Genomic DNA, 14,813 nt, shown 5'->3' with positions numbered 1-14,813 from the left:
TTCAAAACCTTGTATGATGGCAGCATTGGGATCATAGATATATATAGAACACTAGATAGCTTAAGGCGGAGTCACCAGCGTCACTGAACCGCCGCCATCTTGCGGAGGTCAGCCTTGAGTGAGAGTGAGTGAGCTGCACAGACAAAAATACTCATAACTCGCTGAAATATTGACGGATTTAATTTTTTTTTTTTTTTTTAAGATGTTTTTTTTTACAAACCGCTTGAATCATAGCCACGTTAATAATGCTTGTAATAAACCAACCCGTTTGTAAATCCGTCAATATTTCAGCGAGTTATGAGTATTTTTGTCTGTGCAGCTCACTCACTCTCACTCAAGGCTGACCTCCGCAAGATGGCGGCGGTTCAGTGACGTCGCTCTCCATTGGCCGGCAGCGCGGGAAAGCTATCTAGTGTTCTATATATATCTATGATTGGGATGGTGACGTTTATTCTGAAATGTGTAGTCCTTTTCAGACCGGAAGTATATTTCTCTGGTTTGACACACAGCTTGACGAGCCAGGAGCCAGGAGGAGAGGAAACCAAGGGAACGACGCCAAACAACAGCAACCAGATGTGCCAGATATCTTTTCTTTAAGTGTTCAATTACAAGTAAGTAAAGTAATAAATCTTCATAACACTATATTTGAAGCCGGTGCACGTTAGTTAGAGTGCTGGTGTTGTCAGGACTCATCATAGGAGCTAACCTACTGTACACATGATCTACTAACGTTAGCTAGGTAGCTTTACTTTAGCTAGACAAGCTAACGTTATCAGACAGTTAATAACAATACCGTTGGCTATATTTGACATGTCAGCTTTCTGCTAGAACGTATGGCTAGAACTGTATTTGTTCAGGCTTTAAAGTCTTCGAGAAGATTCGCAGTTCTGCCACAAATCTGCTGTCAAATAGTAACGTAACGTTTAGCTTAAAGGGGCCATGCTGATTTATTTTGCACATAATCTCACACACATCTAAAAACCATAAGCAGCTTTGCACACATTCATTTAGTTTTACAGTTATTGAGAGTAACATAGTTTGAATATACCAATGATGTCAATTTCACTATGAATTGAAAATGGGGGACCCTGATGTAAACAAGACGAAAGTCTTTCTCTGGTCTGCATCCCCTTAACAATTGTGTGCATTGAGCTGTACTGTATTGTACCCATTCTGCAATCTGTTAAATAAAGTCTTCATTCATTCATTCATTCATTCATTCATTCATTCATTCATTCATTCATTGGATACTTCTGTGTTAATTACAGCTCCATGAAATGATGTACTGTAGATGAAAAAATAGCAATAACTTGTCTCAGAGGGACTGCTGCCTCATTGTTTCATGGTGCTGTAATTTACGTCCATAGGTAGAGTGTTCCATAGCTTTATAATAATAATAATAATAATAATAAATACATTTTATATAGCGCCTTACATTAGGAATCTCAAAGCGCTTATCTATCCTCTCTAATATCCATAGTGTTCCATAGTTTTATCTAGCCTCTCCAATGTCCATAGGTACGGTGTTCCATAACTTTATCTAGCCTCCCTAATGTCCATAGGTAGTGTTCCATAGCTTTATCTAGCCTCTCTAATGTCCATAGGTCGAGTGTTCCATAGCTTTATCTAGCCTCCCTAATGTCCATAGGTAGGGTGTTCCATAGCTTTATCTAGCCTCCCTAATGTCCACAGGTAGGGTGTTCCATAGCTTTATCTAGCCTCCCTAATGTCCATAGGTAGGGTGTTCCATAGCTTTATCTAGCCTCCCTAATGTCCACAGGTAGGGTGTTCCATAGCTTTATCTAGCCTCCCTAATGTCCATAGGTAGGGTGTTCCATAGCTTTATCTAGCCTCCCTAATGTCCATAGGTAGAGTGTTCCATAGCCAATGGTGTATAATAGCAAAGGCTGTGTCCCCGATTTTCTTTTGGCTGCTGTTGGGAACCTTCAATAAACCAGCAGCAGATGATCGTAGTGTTCTTGGGGGCACATAGTTGACAAGAGAATTGGTAATGGAGCTTGGTCCTGTTTAGGGTTGCACGATACACCACTACTAGAAAAGCTGATACAGCTAAAAACAGTCCAATAATAGCCTGATGCGTATTTTCTATGAGTTGAGTGGATGCGTGTGAGAGAGAGTGCGCGCTTTGCGTAGTGGGCGTGTCAACAGTGTCAGCTCAACACACACCAAGGTATTTTCCACATTGTCTCTTGGTGATTCTGCCTAAAGGACTAAAATAGATGTGAAAAATTACCGCTGTATCGTTTTAGAACCGCTATCGTACTTAGGCTGGTATCGGTATCAAAGTAAAATTTGGTATCGTGACAACACTAGTACTGTTCTATTTGGTGCTTTGTATATAATAGGGCTGGCCCGGCTGGGCAATTAATCGAAAAAAAATAAATCGCGATCTCGATTCATAGTCCTATGCAATCTAATTTCTAAATTATGACGTTTTTTTGTATTTATTTTTTTTACTTTTTACTTAACTTATTTTTTTAAATGATGACGATTCTGACTTGAGTTATTTTGTATGTTACAAGAGACTTGAGTTTAAGTCAAGCACTTTCATATATGTTATGTTGTCTGTTTAAGAAAGAGTGCAATAAGGGCGGCCGGGTAGCACAGGGGACTAAGCGTCTGTCTACCACTGCAGAGACACTGGTATCGAATCCAGCTGTCAGCGTTGCCTCCGGCTTGGCCGGCCGTCATACTGGCTCAATTGGCAGAGTCAGCGGGAGGGAAGCCGGTGGGTGGCAATCTGGTCGTTGTAAACGGCGACTCTTACAGGTCGGTCAGGGCGCCTGCACAGCGAGAAGGGATCTGGGGGAGGTAGTGTGAGCCTCCCACGCGTTACACTTCACCAATGAGAGTCCTCGGGGGCGGCTACGTGGCGTAGTGGGCAAGGCGCTCGCCACGAATGACGGAGACGCTGGGCTTGCCTGTTCGAGCCCAGCGCTCCACATTGCTTTCAGTTTAGCTGGTCGTTCATACTAATACACATTGGCCTTATTAGGGGGTGGGAAACTGATGGGTGGGGATCGGGCGTTGTGGACAGCGACTCCTACAGGTCGGTTGGTGCGCCTGCGCAGTAGAATCAGGAAGTGTCGGGGGCAGCGTGAGCCTCCCACGCGTTACTCCTCGCCACTGAGAGATCGAGCTGTGCAGGTGAAAAGATGCGACTGCTGTTACCTCAAGTACCGGAGGGGACTTGTGCTATGTATGACTTAGTCCACATTGCAGCCGGCTTGTGGGAGGCAAGAAACAGAGTTCGTGACAGGGGAGGGTTGAATTGGATGATACGAAAATTGGGATGGGAGAAAATATAGAAAATGGGAGAAAAAGTGGATAAAAAAAAAAAACCAATGAGAGTCCTCGCTGCCAGGTGAAAAGAGGTTGCTGGCTGTCTCCTATGTATCGGAGGAAGCATGTGATAGACTTCAGGGCTCCCTAGACCGACCAGTGGGGGGCACATGCGCGCAACGACCAGGAAGGGGAGAGGGGAATTGGCATAACGACTAAATTGGGATGGGAGGAAAATACAGAAAATAGGAGGAGAAAAAGTGGATACAAAAAAAGAGTGCAATAAATGATTTTATTGAAAAAATAAGAATCGTGTGAGAGAATCGTGATCTCAATTTTCGTGATTCAAAAAATCGTGATTCACATTTTAGCAAGAATCACCCAGCCCTAGTATATAAGGAGTTTATCTATATACAGTAGTATATATAAACGAGCCTTTCATCTTCTCATGAGGTGCGACATGATCCAAGACAGCGCTCAGATTCGCCGGCAGGGCGCCCAGGACTTCAGAGCCCACTATGACTATGCGTGCGCGCGGCAGGACTCCATGCCGCTGCCTGCCGTCAACGTGAACTTGGCCAAAGGGATCCTGGACTTCAGCGGAGACCGGGTCAGACTCGCGGACTGGCCGCCCATCCTGGGCTCCATCTCCATCAACACGCGGCTTCACCACATCGCCGTCAGCAGCGCGTACCAAGCGGGCCCGGTGACGGGAGACCCAGGTGATTAGAATGATGTTTGTGTGGTTCTCCCTCTTGGTAGATGGACTGCATTTATATAGCAGCTTTTATCCAAAGCGCTTTACAACTTATGCCTCACATTCACATCACATTCACCCCTTCACTCACACATTCATTCACCCCTTCATTCACCCATTCATTCACCCCTTCACTCACCGATTCACTCACCCATTCACTCACCCATTCACTCACCCATTCACTCACTGACGGCGGAGGCAACCATGCAGTTAGGGACACTTTGACACGCTGCTGGGAAGTAGCGGGAATTGAACCTTCTGATTACCAGAGGAGACCGCTCTACCTCCTGAGCCGCTGTCCAACATGGATGCCTGTAACATGGCAACCGTGCAAATGTAACCGCAAAGTGCAGCAGTATACACTTTAACACTTTCACTACCACACTACCAAAATGGTTAACCCTTTGACTGTGACAATACAGAAGGTTAACCCTTTCACTGCCACACGACAATGGGTGAACCCTTTCACAACCACACTACAGAAGGTTAACCCTTTCACTACCATACTACAGACGGTTAACCTTCTGTATTGTCGTAGTGGAAGGGTTAAGGAGGCAGACGGGGTGAGACGCAGGAGGAACGGTGGGATCTGACCCCAGGCCAGTTCCAGAGGCGTGGGCCTTAACCACTACGTCTTCCCCGGCTCCTCGCCTGTAGTAGATTTGTAAACATAGTACACAACATAGTATACAAAATATAACTATAAGCTATAACTATAAATATAAACAAATGGTAAATGGCTGCTTTTTTATATAGCGCTTTTATCCAAAGCGCTTTACAATTTGTTCCTCACATTTGACCCATTCACTCACACATTCACTCACATTCACACACAGACGACGGAGGCAACCATGCAAGGTGGCAACCTGCTCATTGGGAGAAATTAGGGGTTAACTGTCTTGCTCAAGGACACATCGACACGCTGCCCGGAAGGAGCGGGAATCGAACCGGGAACCTCCGGATTGCCAGACGACTGCTCTACCTCCCGAGCCACTGTCGCCCCACAACAATAACTATAAACTAGATAAGCTATAAATAAATGATAAACTATGAACTAAGACTAAGCTATAAAACTAAACATAATACACAACGTATATTCTACCTATACAATCATCTATGCTATGCTATCTGTATAAATATCTATAAACTATAGACTAAATGTAATACACACCATATATTCTACCTATGCAAACTAGGCTATGCTGTCTGTATAAATAGCTATAAACTATAAACTAAACTATAGACTAAATGTAATACACAACATATATTCTATCTATACAAACGTTCACAATACAAGGGCGCCCTCGTACTGGTCTCTAATGAAGACTCTTGTCCTATACCCCCCACCCCCGTTTAATCCTGTTTTTCTACCAGACACAAAGTTCTACAAGTCCTCCTCCAGGAGGAAGATCCCCGCCCTGCACTCCAGGGACATGACCCTGAAGCTGTGCAAGGCGCTCAGAGACGCTCTCTCGGTCTCTCCCAGCCTGAAGACCCTGCACCTCAGCGGGCTCCCACTGAGGGAGAGCGACCTCCTCATCCTGACCAAGGTAGAGAGAGAGCAGAAGGGCTACCGTTCCAACATTTAACATTTAGCCAGGTTCGAAGGATAGTTTTAAATAAAAAAAAACATTGAACCCATATTGATCATGAAGATCCGTCTACGACATAATTGACGAGTCCGGTCCCACCACTCCACCCTGCCTTCTCTCTCACTTCTGTTTCATTTATTCTTGTCTCCTTTTCTCTCCCTTTCTCTCCCTTTCTCCGCTCTTCTATGCCCCGTTCTATTTGATCTGTTCTAGGGTTTGGCAAAAAGTGTTTCCTTGGAGAACCTGTCCCTGGCTTACTGCCCGATCGCGGACGCAGGGCTGGAGGGTCTGTCTGTTTCCTCATGATTCTACTGTTATTCCAGAGGGCTGCCCCGGTGCTCGAGAGAAGGATGTGCAAACAAGGGCATTGGAATAATGATAGACGGATGAATGATTAGTCAACGATTAATGAATCGGTCTGGCCGATTAATCGAGGAGATATCTGGCATTTTGAAATTATCAGAAATGTTAGCGCCCTTGTTTCAATCCTGCAGGTGTAAATCCATTCCAAAGAGAAATGTTTTTTATTTAAATTTAGTTTGATACATTTGTTTATAATAATAAATAATATTATAATAAATAATAAGTAGAGTGCATTTATATATACAGCATTTATATTTACAGCATATGCAGTATATATATATCCATATCTGTCTGAATATACCTGCATGTAATCCTTCTATATACCTACTTATACACCTGCACATAACCCATATAACTCTGTATGATAGCATGTACAATAATGCTGTATATACTATATACATTTATTGTTACCATAGATATATATATACACATATGTCTGCACATACCTGCATATAATCCTTTTGACCTGTCTGTATATACTACCTATATTTGTACATATCCCTTACCTACTCTTACTAGTTACGCTGCTGGACAGTAGGACTTACTACCATAGTGTCTTTTAGAGCTGTCCCCGACTAAGGATTTGGATGGTCGACTAGGATTGGCCAGAATTTGCCGTTAGTCGACTATTGGTCGACAAAAAATAAATATATAATATTTTTAAACTTTTAATTAAAAAAAAAAATTTATCATTCCATTTGGGCTGTGGGGGGTGCTTAATGTCTGAAGGAGTCGACTGAAGGCTTCTTGTCCTCTGTAAAAGCATGCAATTGGTCCACTGATGGATACATCTTGATATTTGTCTAGTCTAGTGTGTTCATTAGATGGGTGAAATCCTCTTTCAGTGCCTGTTTTCGTAGGCAGATAGCCTCTGGTATGCATGCCATTAGCGTTAGCCACGCTTCTAGGCCTCTTTTCTTTTGGAAAGAATGATAAAAAAAGATTTTTTTTTTAAATATATATATATTTTTTTATTATTATTATATTCGACTAAGAGGTTGGCCAGTCGACTACGGCTCCTTTCGACCGATTAGTCGACTGATCGATTAATAGGGGTCAGCCCTAGTGTCTTTATACCTGTATCACTGTACATAATAATACTACAACTCTGTACATACATCTGATTAGCACTATTACTCAGTAGTACTCATTTATATATTTTATACCCAGTTTAATCACCTGTACATTGTATATTACTATTGCACTTTACTGTTACAACTATACTCTGGCTGGATGCCAAACTTAGTTTCATTGTACTGTACTTGTGCTCTATGACAATACATTTGAATCTAATCTAATTTAATATATCTAATCTAATATATCTAATATATAATTTATCTAATCTAATATAATTTAATCTAATATCTAATCTAATATAATCTAATATATCTAATCGAATCTAATACATCTAATCGAATCTAATATATCTAATCGAATCTAATCTGATATATCTAATCTAATCTAGAGTGCAGATCTACATTTTTAGTTATTTGTTAATCTTTTTTTGTACTTTGTTAATATTCAATTGTTGATTTTCTATGAGAGGCAAAAGAAGTATCATTATATCGGTCATCGGCACTGGCAGCCCTGCTTTCTTTTTTTCTTTTTTTCTTGATCTTTTTCCCCCTCCATTTTCCTCCGATTTTCTCCCCATCCCAATGTTAGTCGTATGCCAATTCCCAATCCCCTTCCTGGTCGCTGCGCACTTACCCCCCACAGTCAGATCATCTGGGAGAGTGGAGGCTATCACGTGCTTCCTCCGACACACGTCCAGCCAATCAACCGTTCTTTTCACCTGGCAGCGCGGATCCTCCCTGAGAGGGCGTAGCGTGTGGAAGGATCACACTATCCCACTCAGGTCCTATCCGCGCTTAGCAGGCGCCCCGACCGAACTGTAGGAGTCGCTGTTTACAACGACCCGGACCCACCCCGCCAGCTTCTCCCACCCTCTAATACTGCCAATTGTATTAGTGTGAACGGCCAGCCAAGCTGGTGACAACCCCGGAGCTGTGAGCTGGATTCGAACAGGCGAATCCAGCTCACAGCTCCGGGGTTGGTGACGAACGCAATCTCCGCTACGCCACCTAACCGCTCTGGCAGCCCTGCTTTCTAAATATCGGTATCGGCCATTGAAAAACCTCTAGGTTGGGTTATATACACATACTGTATACCGGTACATAGAAACATACTCTGCCTCCGCTACATATAATACCCATTCCAGTACACAGCAGTGCCACATAAAGAGAGTCAGTTGGATACATATCTACATTAGGGCCGAACTATTTGGAATAATATTTTGGTTGAAATTGCAATTGTGATATGATTCACAATATCAGAGGGAATGATAATATTTGCCTAATTCTCTAATTTTCATTGAAAAACATGAAAATGGTCACGGTGTGATTTCCTTTTTTTGCGGGGCTCTGTGCCAAAAAAATATGTTTTCTTAAGTCTGTAGGATAGGATTCCAGGACATTCTCTGCTGCACTGTCTGCGATGCTTCATATAGAATGGTATTTTGACACCATTTCCTCTCTCGTCTATTTGTTGTTTCCATATTATGTTTCAGCCATTTGTCAGAGTGTGAAATACTCATCCAGTATAAAGACGGTGGACTTCACGGGGTGTAACCTCACCTGGCGAGGCGCCGAGCACATGGCCAAGATCATCAAGGTTGGTGTGATAATAAGGAACACACCCACCATCTTCTCCAGAGTCAAGATAGATACCAATTTCCTCTCTGTGCGTTCAGTAGAAAGTAGGGATGTCCGATATTATCGGCCTACCGCTATTATCGGCTGATATTGGCATTAAAATGTAATATCGGAAATTATCGGTTTTATTGAATTTTTTACATTTATTTAACCTTTATTTACCCAGGCAAGCAAGTAAGAACAAATTCTTATTTTATTTATTGTCAAAAGTATGCATAATGTTGTGTTAATTCCACAAAAAGAGATATGTAATGTTAATGACCTGAAATCATAAAAAAAAAATGGGGGGGAAACCCTGCATATATCGGTATCGGTTGATATCGGTATCGGAAATTAAGAGTTGGACAATATCGGTATATCGGATATCGGTAAAAAAGCCAATATCGAACATCCCTAGTAGAAAGCTATCCGGCTGCAAGCTAGCCTAGCTAGACATTAATTTGTCTGTTACTGTTGCACCAAACGACCAAAAGAAAAGTCCTTGTATGTGCAAAGTTACTTAACATGGACGGTAGCATCGTTATTCAAGATTCAAAAGCGGCTGGGTGGCGTAGCGGAGATTGCGATCGTCACCAATGCAAGAGACTCCGGTATCGAATCCCAGTCTCAGCATTGCCTTCGGCTTGGGCCGGCCGTCGTACTGGCTCATTTGGCAATCAGCGGGTGGAAGTCGATTGGTGGGGATTGGACGTTGTGGACAGCGACCCCTACAGGTCGGTTGGGAGACGCCTGCACAGCAGAGACAGGAAGTGGCGAGGGTAGTGTGAGCCTCCCATGCGTTACACCTCGCCAATGGGAGTCCGCTCTGGCAGGCGAAAAGATGTGACAGGCTGCCTCCTCGTGTGCCGGTGGGAACACGTGATGCAAGGCTTCTATCCTCTCTACAACTGATCAGTGGGGGGCATAGTCGAGCAACGTTCAAGACATGGGAGGGGAGAATTGGATACACGAAATTGGGATTGGAGAAAAATAGAAAATAAGGAGAAAAAGTGGATATATACATACACAAGACATATAGTGAAATGAAGGTTCAAACTGCCATCTTAAGACCATTCTCAATTGTTTTAAGAACATATGCGCTGCTGGCCACTGGCCAGTATGATTTACTACCATAGTGCAGTGTTTCCCACAGGATTTTCAGAGACTATGGGGGGTGAACCTCTGACCCTCTAGGGGGGTCCGGGGGCATGCCCCCCAGGAACTTTTTTGTGTGTGTACATTTTAAAGTTATAAATGCATCAATCTGGTGCACTTTGAGAGCAAAATAAAGAGGCTAGATCTATGATGAACTTTGTGCTCAAAACACAAAATCGACTAGACTAGTGCTTCCCAATCCTCTCCTCGAAGCACCCCAGCCGTTCAATGTATTTGTTAAATTCCACCACTAGCACACCTGATTCAACTTAATTAGCCCTTTATTAGTTGAATCAGGTGTGCTGGTGGTGGAATTTAACAAATACGTGGAACGGCTGGGGTGTCTCGAGGAGAGGTTTGGGAACCACTGGACTAGAGCATACATCTGAGCCATCAAAGAAATGAAGCAAAAGTGGTTACCTGTGTTGAACTGGTTTATTTTTTAGAAAATAAAAAAAATATAGTGGATTACTATTACGACTACTACCACTGCCAATACTACTGATACATCCCTATTGGCAAACTTTATATTTAAAAAAATAGTAAAAAAAAAAAATGTATTACATTTTCTTTTTGGTTCATTATACAACTGTGGCGGGACTAATTAGACCGCCACAGTCTAGGTAATTAATTGGAAACCCTGATAGTGTCTTTATACCTGTATCACTGTAGATATCAATACTACAACACTGTAGATACATCTGATTAGCACTATTACTCAGTAGTACTAATCTATATATTTTAATCGCAAGTACATTCCTGTTGCACTTTGCTGTTACATTTGCACTCTGGTTGGATGCCAAACTTCTTTTCGTTGTACTGTACTTGTGCTGTAATTTCAATCTAATCGTTTTAACAGCTTTCATATCAAAATGTTCTTGAAGATTGTTCCTTCCGTTTTAATTGAATTTGATGGATGTAATAATGGATGTAGTAATGGCTGTAGTAATGGATGTAATAATGGATGTAGTAATGGATGTAATAATGGAAGTAGTAATGGATGTAGTAATGGATGTAGTAATGGATGTAGTAATGAATGTAGTAATGGATGTAATAATGGACGTAGTAATGGATGTAGTAATGGATGTAGTAATGGATGTAATAATGGATGTAGTAATGGATGTAGTGATGGATGTAGTAATGGATGTAGTAATGGATGTAATCATGGATGTAGTAATGAATGTAATAATGGATGTAGTAATGGTGTCAGAGGATGTAATAATGGATGTAATAATGGATGTAATAATGGATGTAATCATGGATGTAGTGATGAATGTAATAATGGCTGTAGTAATGGATGTAGTAATGGATGTAATAATGGATGTAGTAATGGATGTAGTAATGGATGTAGTAATGGATGTAATAATGGATGTAATAATGGATGTAGTAATGGATGTAGTAATGGATGTAATAATGGATGTAATAATGGATGTAGTAATGGATGTAATAATGGATGTAGTAATGGATGTAATAATGGATGTAGTAATGGATGTAGTAATGGATGTAGTAATGGATGTAATAATGGATGTAGTAATGGATGTAATAATGGATGTAGTAATGGATGTAGTAATGGATGTAGTAATGGATGTAGTAATGGATGTAATAATGGATGTAGTAATGGATGTAGTAATGGATGTAATAATGGATGTAGTAATGGATGTAGTAATGGATGTAGTAATGGATGTAGTAATGGATGTAATAATGGATGTAATAATGGATGTAGTAATGGATGTAGTAATGGATGTAATAATGGATGTAGTAATGGATGTAGTAATGGATGTAGTAATGGCGTTTCTGCCCGCAGCACCAGGCGATGAGGCGGCACGGCACGGCGTGGGCGGAGTCTCTGCGGTACCGGCAGCCGGCGTTCAACGGGATGGGCGGCCTGCGCCGCGTGACCCTCAACTGCAACATGCTGATAGGAGACCAGGGGGCCGCCGCCCTCGCCCACGACCTGGCAGAGGACCTCTGGGTTAAAGGTCCGGTCGCCACATGTGTATAACCAGGGCTTTGATTAAAGGTAGAATCTGTAATGCCCTTCAAACAGCGACCACTAGGCAAAACAGCCCCACTTTGGTATTGCTCTTTAAAATGGTAAATGGTGGCATTTTATATGTGCCAACCTGCTCATTGGGAGCAGTTAGGGGTTAAGTGTCTTGCTCAAGGACACTTTGACACACTGCCTGGGAGGAGTGGGAATCGAACCGGGAACCTCTGGATTATCAGACGACTGCTCTACCTCCCGAGCCACTGTCGCTCTTTATTTGACATTGTAACGAATATACTAGATCCAGAACCCAAGCGCAGACACAAACGAGACGAGGCATGGAGTAAAACCAAACAGCGACGACTAGGTCTCTCTCTCTCTCTCTCTCTCTCTCTCTCTCTCTCTCTCTCTCTCTCTCATTCTCTCTCTCTCTCTCCCTTTTGCAGGACAGCTCCTCATAAAGGGGGTAGGAGGGGTTCCCCAGGACAGCTCCTCATAAAGGGGGTAGGAGGGGTTCCCCAGGACAGCTCCTCATAAAGGGGGTAGTAGGGGTTCCCCAGGACAGCTCCTCATAAAGGGGGTAGGAGGGGTTCCCCAGGACAGCTCCTCATAAAGGGGGTAGTAGGGGTTCCCCAGGACAGCTCCTCATAAAGGGGATAGGAGGGGTTCCCCAGGAGAGCTGCTCATAAAGGGGGTAGTAGGGGTTCCCCAGGACAGCTCCTCATAAAGGGGGTAGTAGGGGTTCCCCAGGACAGCTGCTCATAAAGGGGATAGGAGGGGTTCCCCAGGATAGCGCCCAGCTTCCTTCTCATCCTTGTCTCCGCCACCACCTCTAGTTCGTCCAGTTCGACTCCCACTCAGCAGAGCTAGCCTTCCTCACCAGCTTGTTCAGTTTGTACAGACTGGTAAAACGACTGCAGCAGTCTATGTTGAAGGACCTGAGACTCCTCTGTCCCTTCCTGTAGAGAGGCGTCTGTGTTGTCCTGCTCTGTCCCTTCCTGTAGAGCCTCTGTGTTGTCCTGCTCTGTCCCTTCCTGTAGAGCCTCTGTGTTGTCCTGCTCTGTCCCTTCCTGTAGAGCCTCTGTGTTGTCCTGCTCTGTCCCTTCCTGTAGAGGACCTCAGTGTTGTCCTGCTCTGTCCCTTCCTTCCTGTAGAGCCTCTGTGTTGTCCTGCTCTGTCCCTTCCTGTAGAGCCTCTGTGTTGTCCTGCTCTGTCCCTTCCTGTAGAGCCTCTGTGTTGTCCTGCTCTGTCCCTTCCTGTAGAGCCTCTGTGTTGTCCTGCTCTGTCCCTTCCTGTAGAGCCTCTGTGTTGTCCTGCTCTGTCCCTTCCTGTAGAGCCTCTGTGTTGTCCTGCTCTGTCCCTTCCTGTAGAGCCTCTGTGTTGTCCTGCTCTGTCCCTTCCTGTAGAGCCTCTGTGTTGTCCTGCTCTGTCCCTTCCTGTAGAGCCTCTGTGTTGTCCTGCTCTGTCCCTTCCTGTAGAGCCTCTGTGTTGTCCTGCTCTGTCCCTTCCTGTAGAGCCTCTGTGTTGTCCTGCTCTGTCCCTTCCTGTAGAGCAGGGGTGGCCAACCTGCGGCTCGCGAGCCGCATGCAGCTCTTTGCCCGTCAATGTGTGGCTCTTCCATCCATAAAAAAGAAAAAAAGTATTTTTTAACTTAAAAAAAAAGAAAAAAATGTTATGCCACTCATTCCATAAGGACGTAGAATAAACATATATATATTTTTTTTAAATGGTCCATTTGCATGTTCTTGGTATCTGAATCTAGGGACATATATGGATCAGTGTCAGAAACAGTGTGTCTGTTACTAGGCTTGAGTAAATTGTAATGAACCAAAGGAGAATATCAATTATATAAAATAAAAAATTTAAATAAACTTTCACTGTGAATAACACCATGCTAAAATTGACTGATTGATTGATTGATTGATTGATTGAAAACTTTATTAACAGATTGCAGAATGGGTACAATACAGTACAGCTCAATACACACAATTGTTAAGGGGATGCAGACCAGAGAACGACTTTCGTCTTGTTTACATCAGGGTCCCCCATTTTCAATTCATCAGGACATATATGACATACATGACATACAGATAGACAGTACTGCTACATCTATACATTTATGACATACCAGATTTGCAAATACAGTACTGTTTTTGATACAAAAAGAGTCCAGAAAAGGGAGTATATACATTTGATGTAAAAACTGTACATTGGAGGAGGTTGGGTGGGGTTGGGTGGGGGGGGGTTGGGTAGGAGGGGTTGGGGGGGGGGGGGGGGGGGGGGAACACTGTACAACTGTACAAGCAAAACTGTACATTGGAATATTGACAACCATACTAGGTAATTTACTGTACATTGGAGGGGGTTGGGGGGGGGAAACACTGTACAAACAAGCAAAACTGTACATTGGAATATTGACAACCATTTTGGAGTATTTTGGAATATTGACAACCATACTAGGTAAATTACTGTACATTGGAGGGGGTTGGGTTAGGACATTTACGGGGCCAGTTTCGAATTGCAGTCTCCCGTAGGTGTTCTTTGAGAGTGGTTTTGAAAGTGGGTAGTGATTCACATTCCTTTACAGCTTTGGGTAGGGCGTTCCACATTGATGTGGCATAATTGCGAAACGTGTTTAGTCCCTTGTTTGAGCCGAATCTGGGTTTGACATGATTTGTGGAGCTCCCTCTGGTGTTGTGATCGTGGTATTCACTGACCTTTGGGAAGTATTTTGACATGTACATGGGTACCTTGGTCGTGTAGTGTATCTTGTAGACCAGGCCCATTGCAAGTTGACCAGACCTGAAAAAAATCTAAGCAAATGAATAAAGGGAAGATGATTAAACAGAAGGTTTTGTAGATACAGTACTGAATTCTGCCATCTTTTTTATAATGTAAATTTCTCCACCATTTTTCATCGTATTGCAACACCGTTTTTTGCAAGACATTCACAGAAAGGTAGA

General features: G+C 43.1%; 1 protein-coding gene across 1 annotated transcript in view; it reads left to right on the top strand.

Annotated features, from left to right (window-relative positions):
- Window positions 1-521: 521 nt before the first annotated feature.
- The window catches only part of cep78 (centrosomal protein 78), a 101,731-nt gene continuing 87,439 nt past the window's right edge, over window positions 522-14,813 (top strand). Inside the window, exons 1-6 of the mRNA XM_084323155.1 lie at window positions 522-611; window positions 3,757-4,025; window positions 5,435-5,610; window positions 5,866-5,938; window positions 8,585-8,688; window positions 11,668-11,842. Coding sequence (XP_084179281.1) covers window positions 3,764-4,025; window positions 5,435-5,610; window positions 5,866-5,938; window positions 8,585-8,688; window positions 11,668-11,842 — 790 coding nt within the window. The 5' untranslated portion in view covers window positions 522-611; window positions 3,757-3,763. The remainder of the gene's footprint in view (window positions 612-3,756; window positions 4,026-5,434; window positions 5,611-5,865; window positions 5,939-8,584; window positions 8,689-11,667; window positions 11,843-14,813) is intronic.

The sequence above is a fragment of the Notolepis coatsorum genome, assembly GCF_963971535.1.
Source record: "Notolepis coatsorum genome assembly, chromosome: 10".
In the NCBI taxonomy this organism is placed as follows: domain Eukaryota; kingdom Metazoa; phylum Chordata; class Actinopteri; order Aulopiformes; family Paralepididae; genus Notolepis; species Notolepis coatsorum.
The sequence above is the reverse complement of the archived record's forward strand: the minus strand, read 5'-3'. Positions and strand labels throughout refer to the sequence as shown.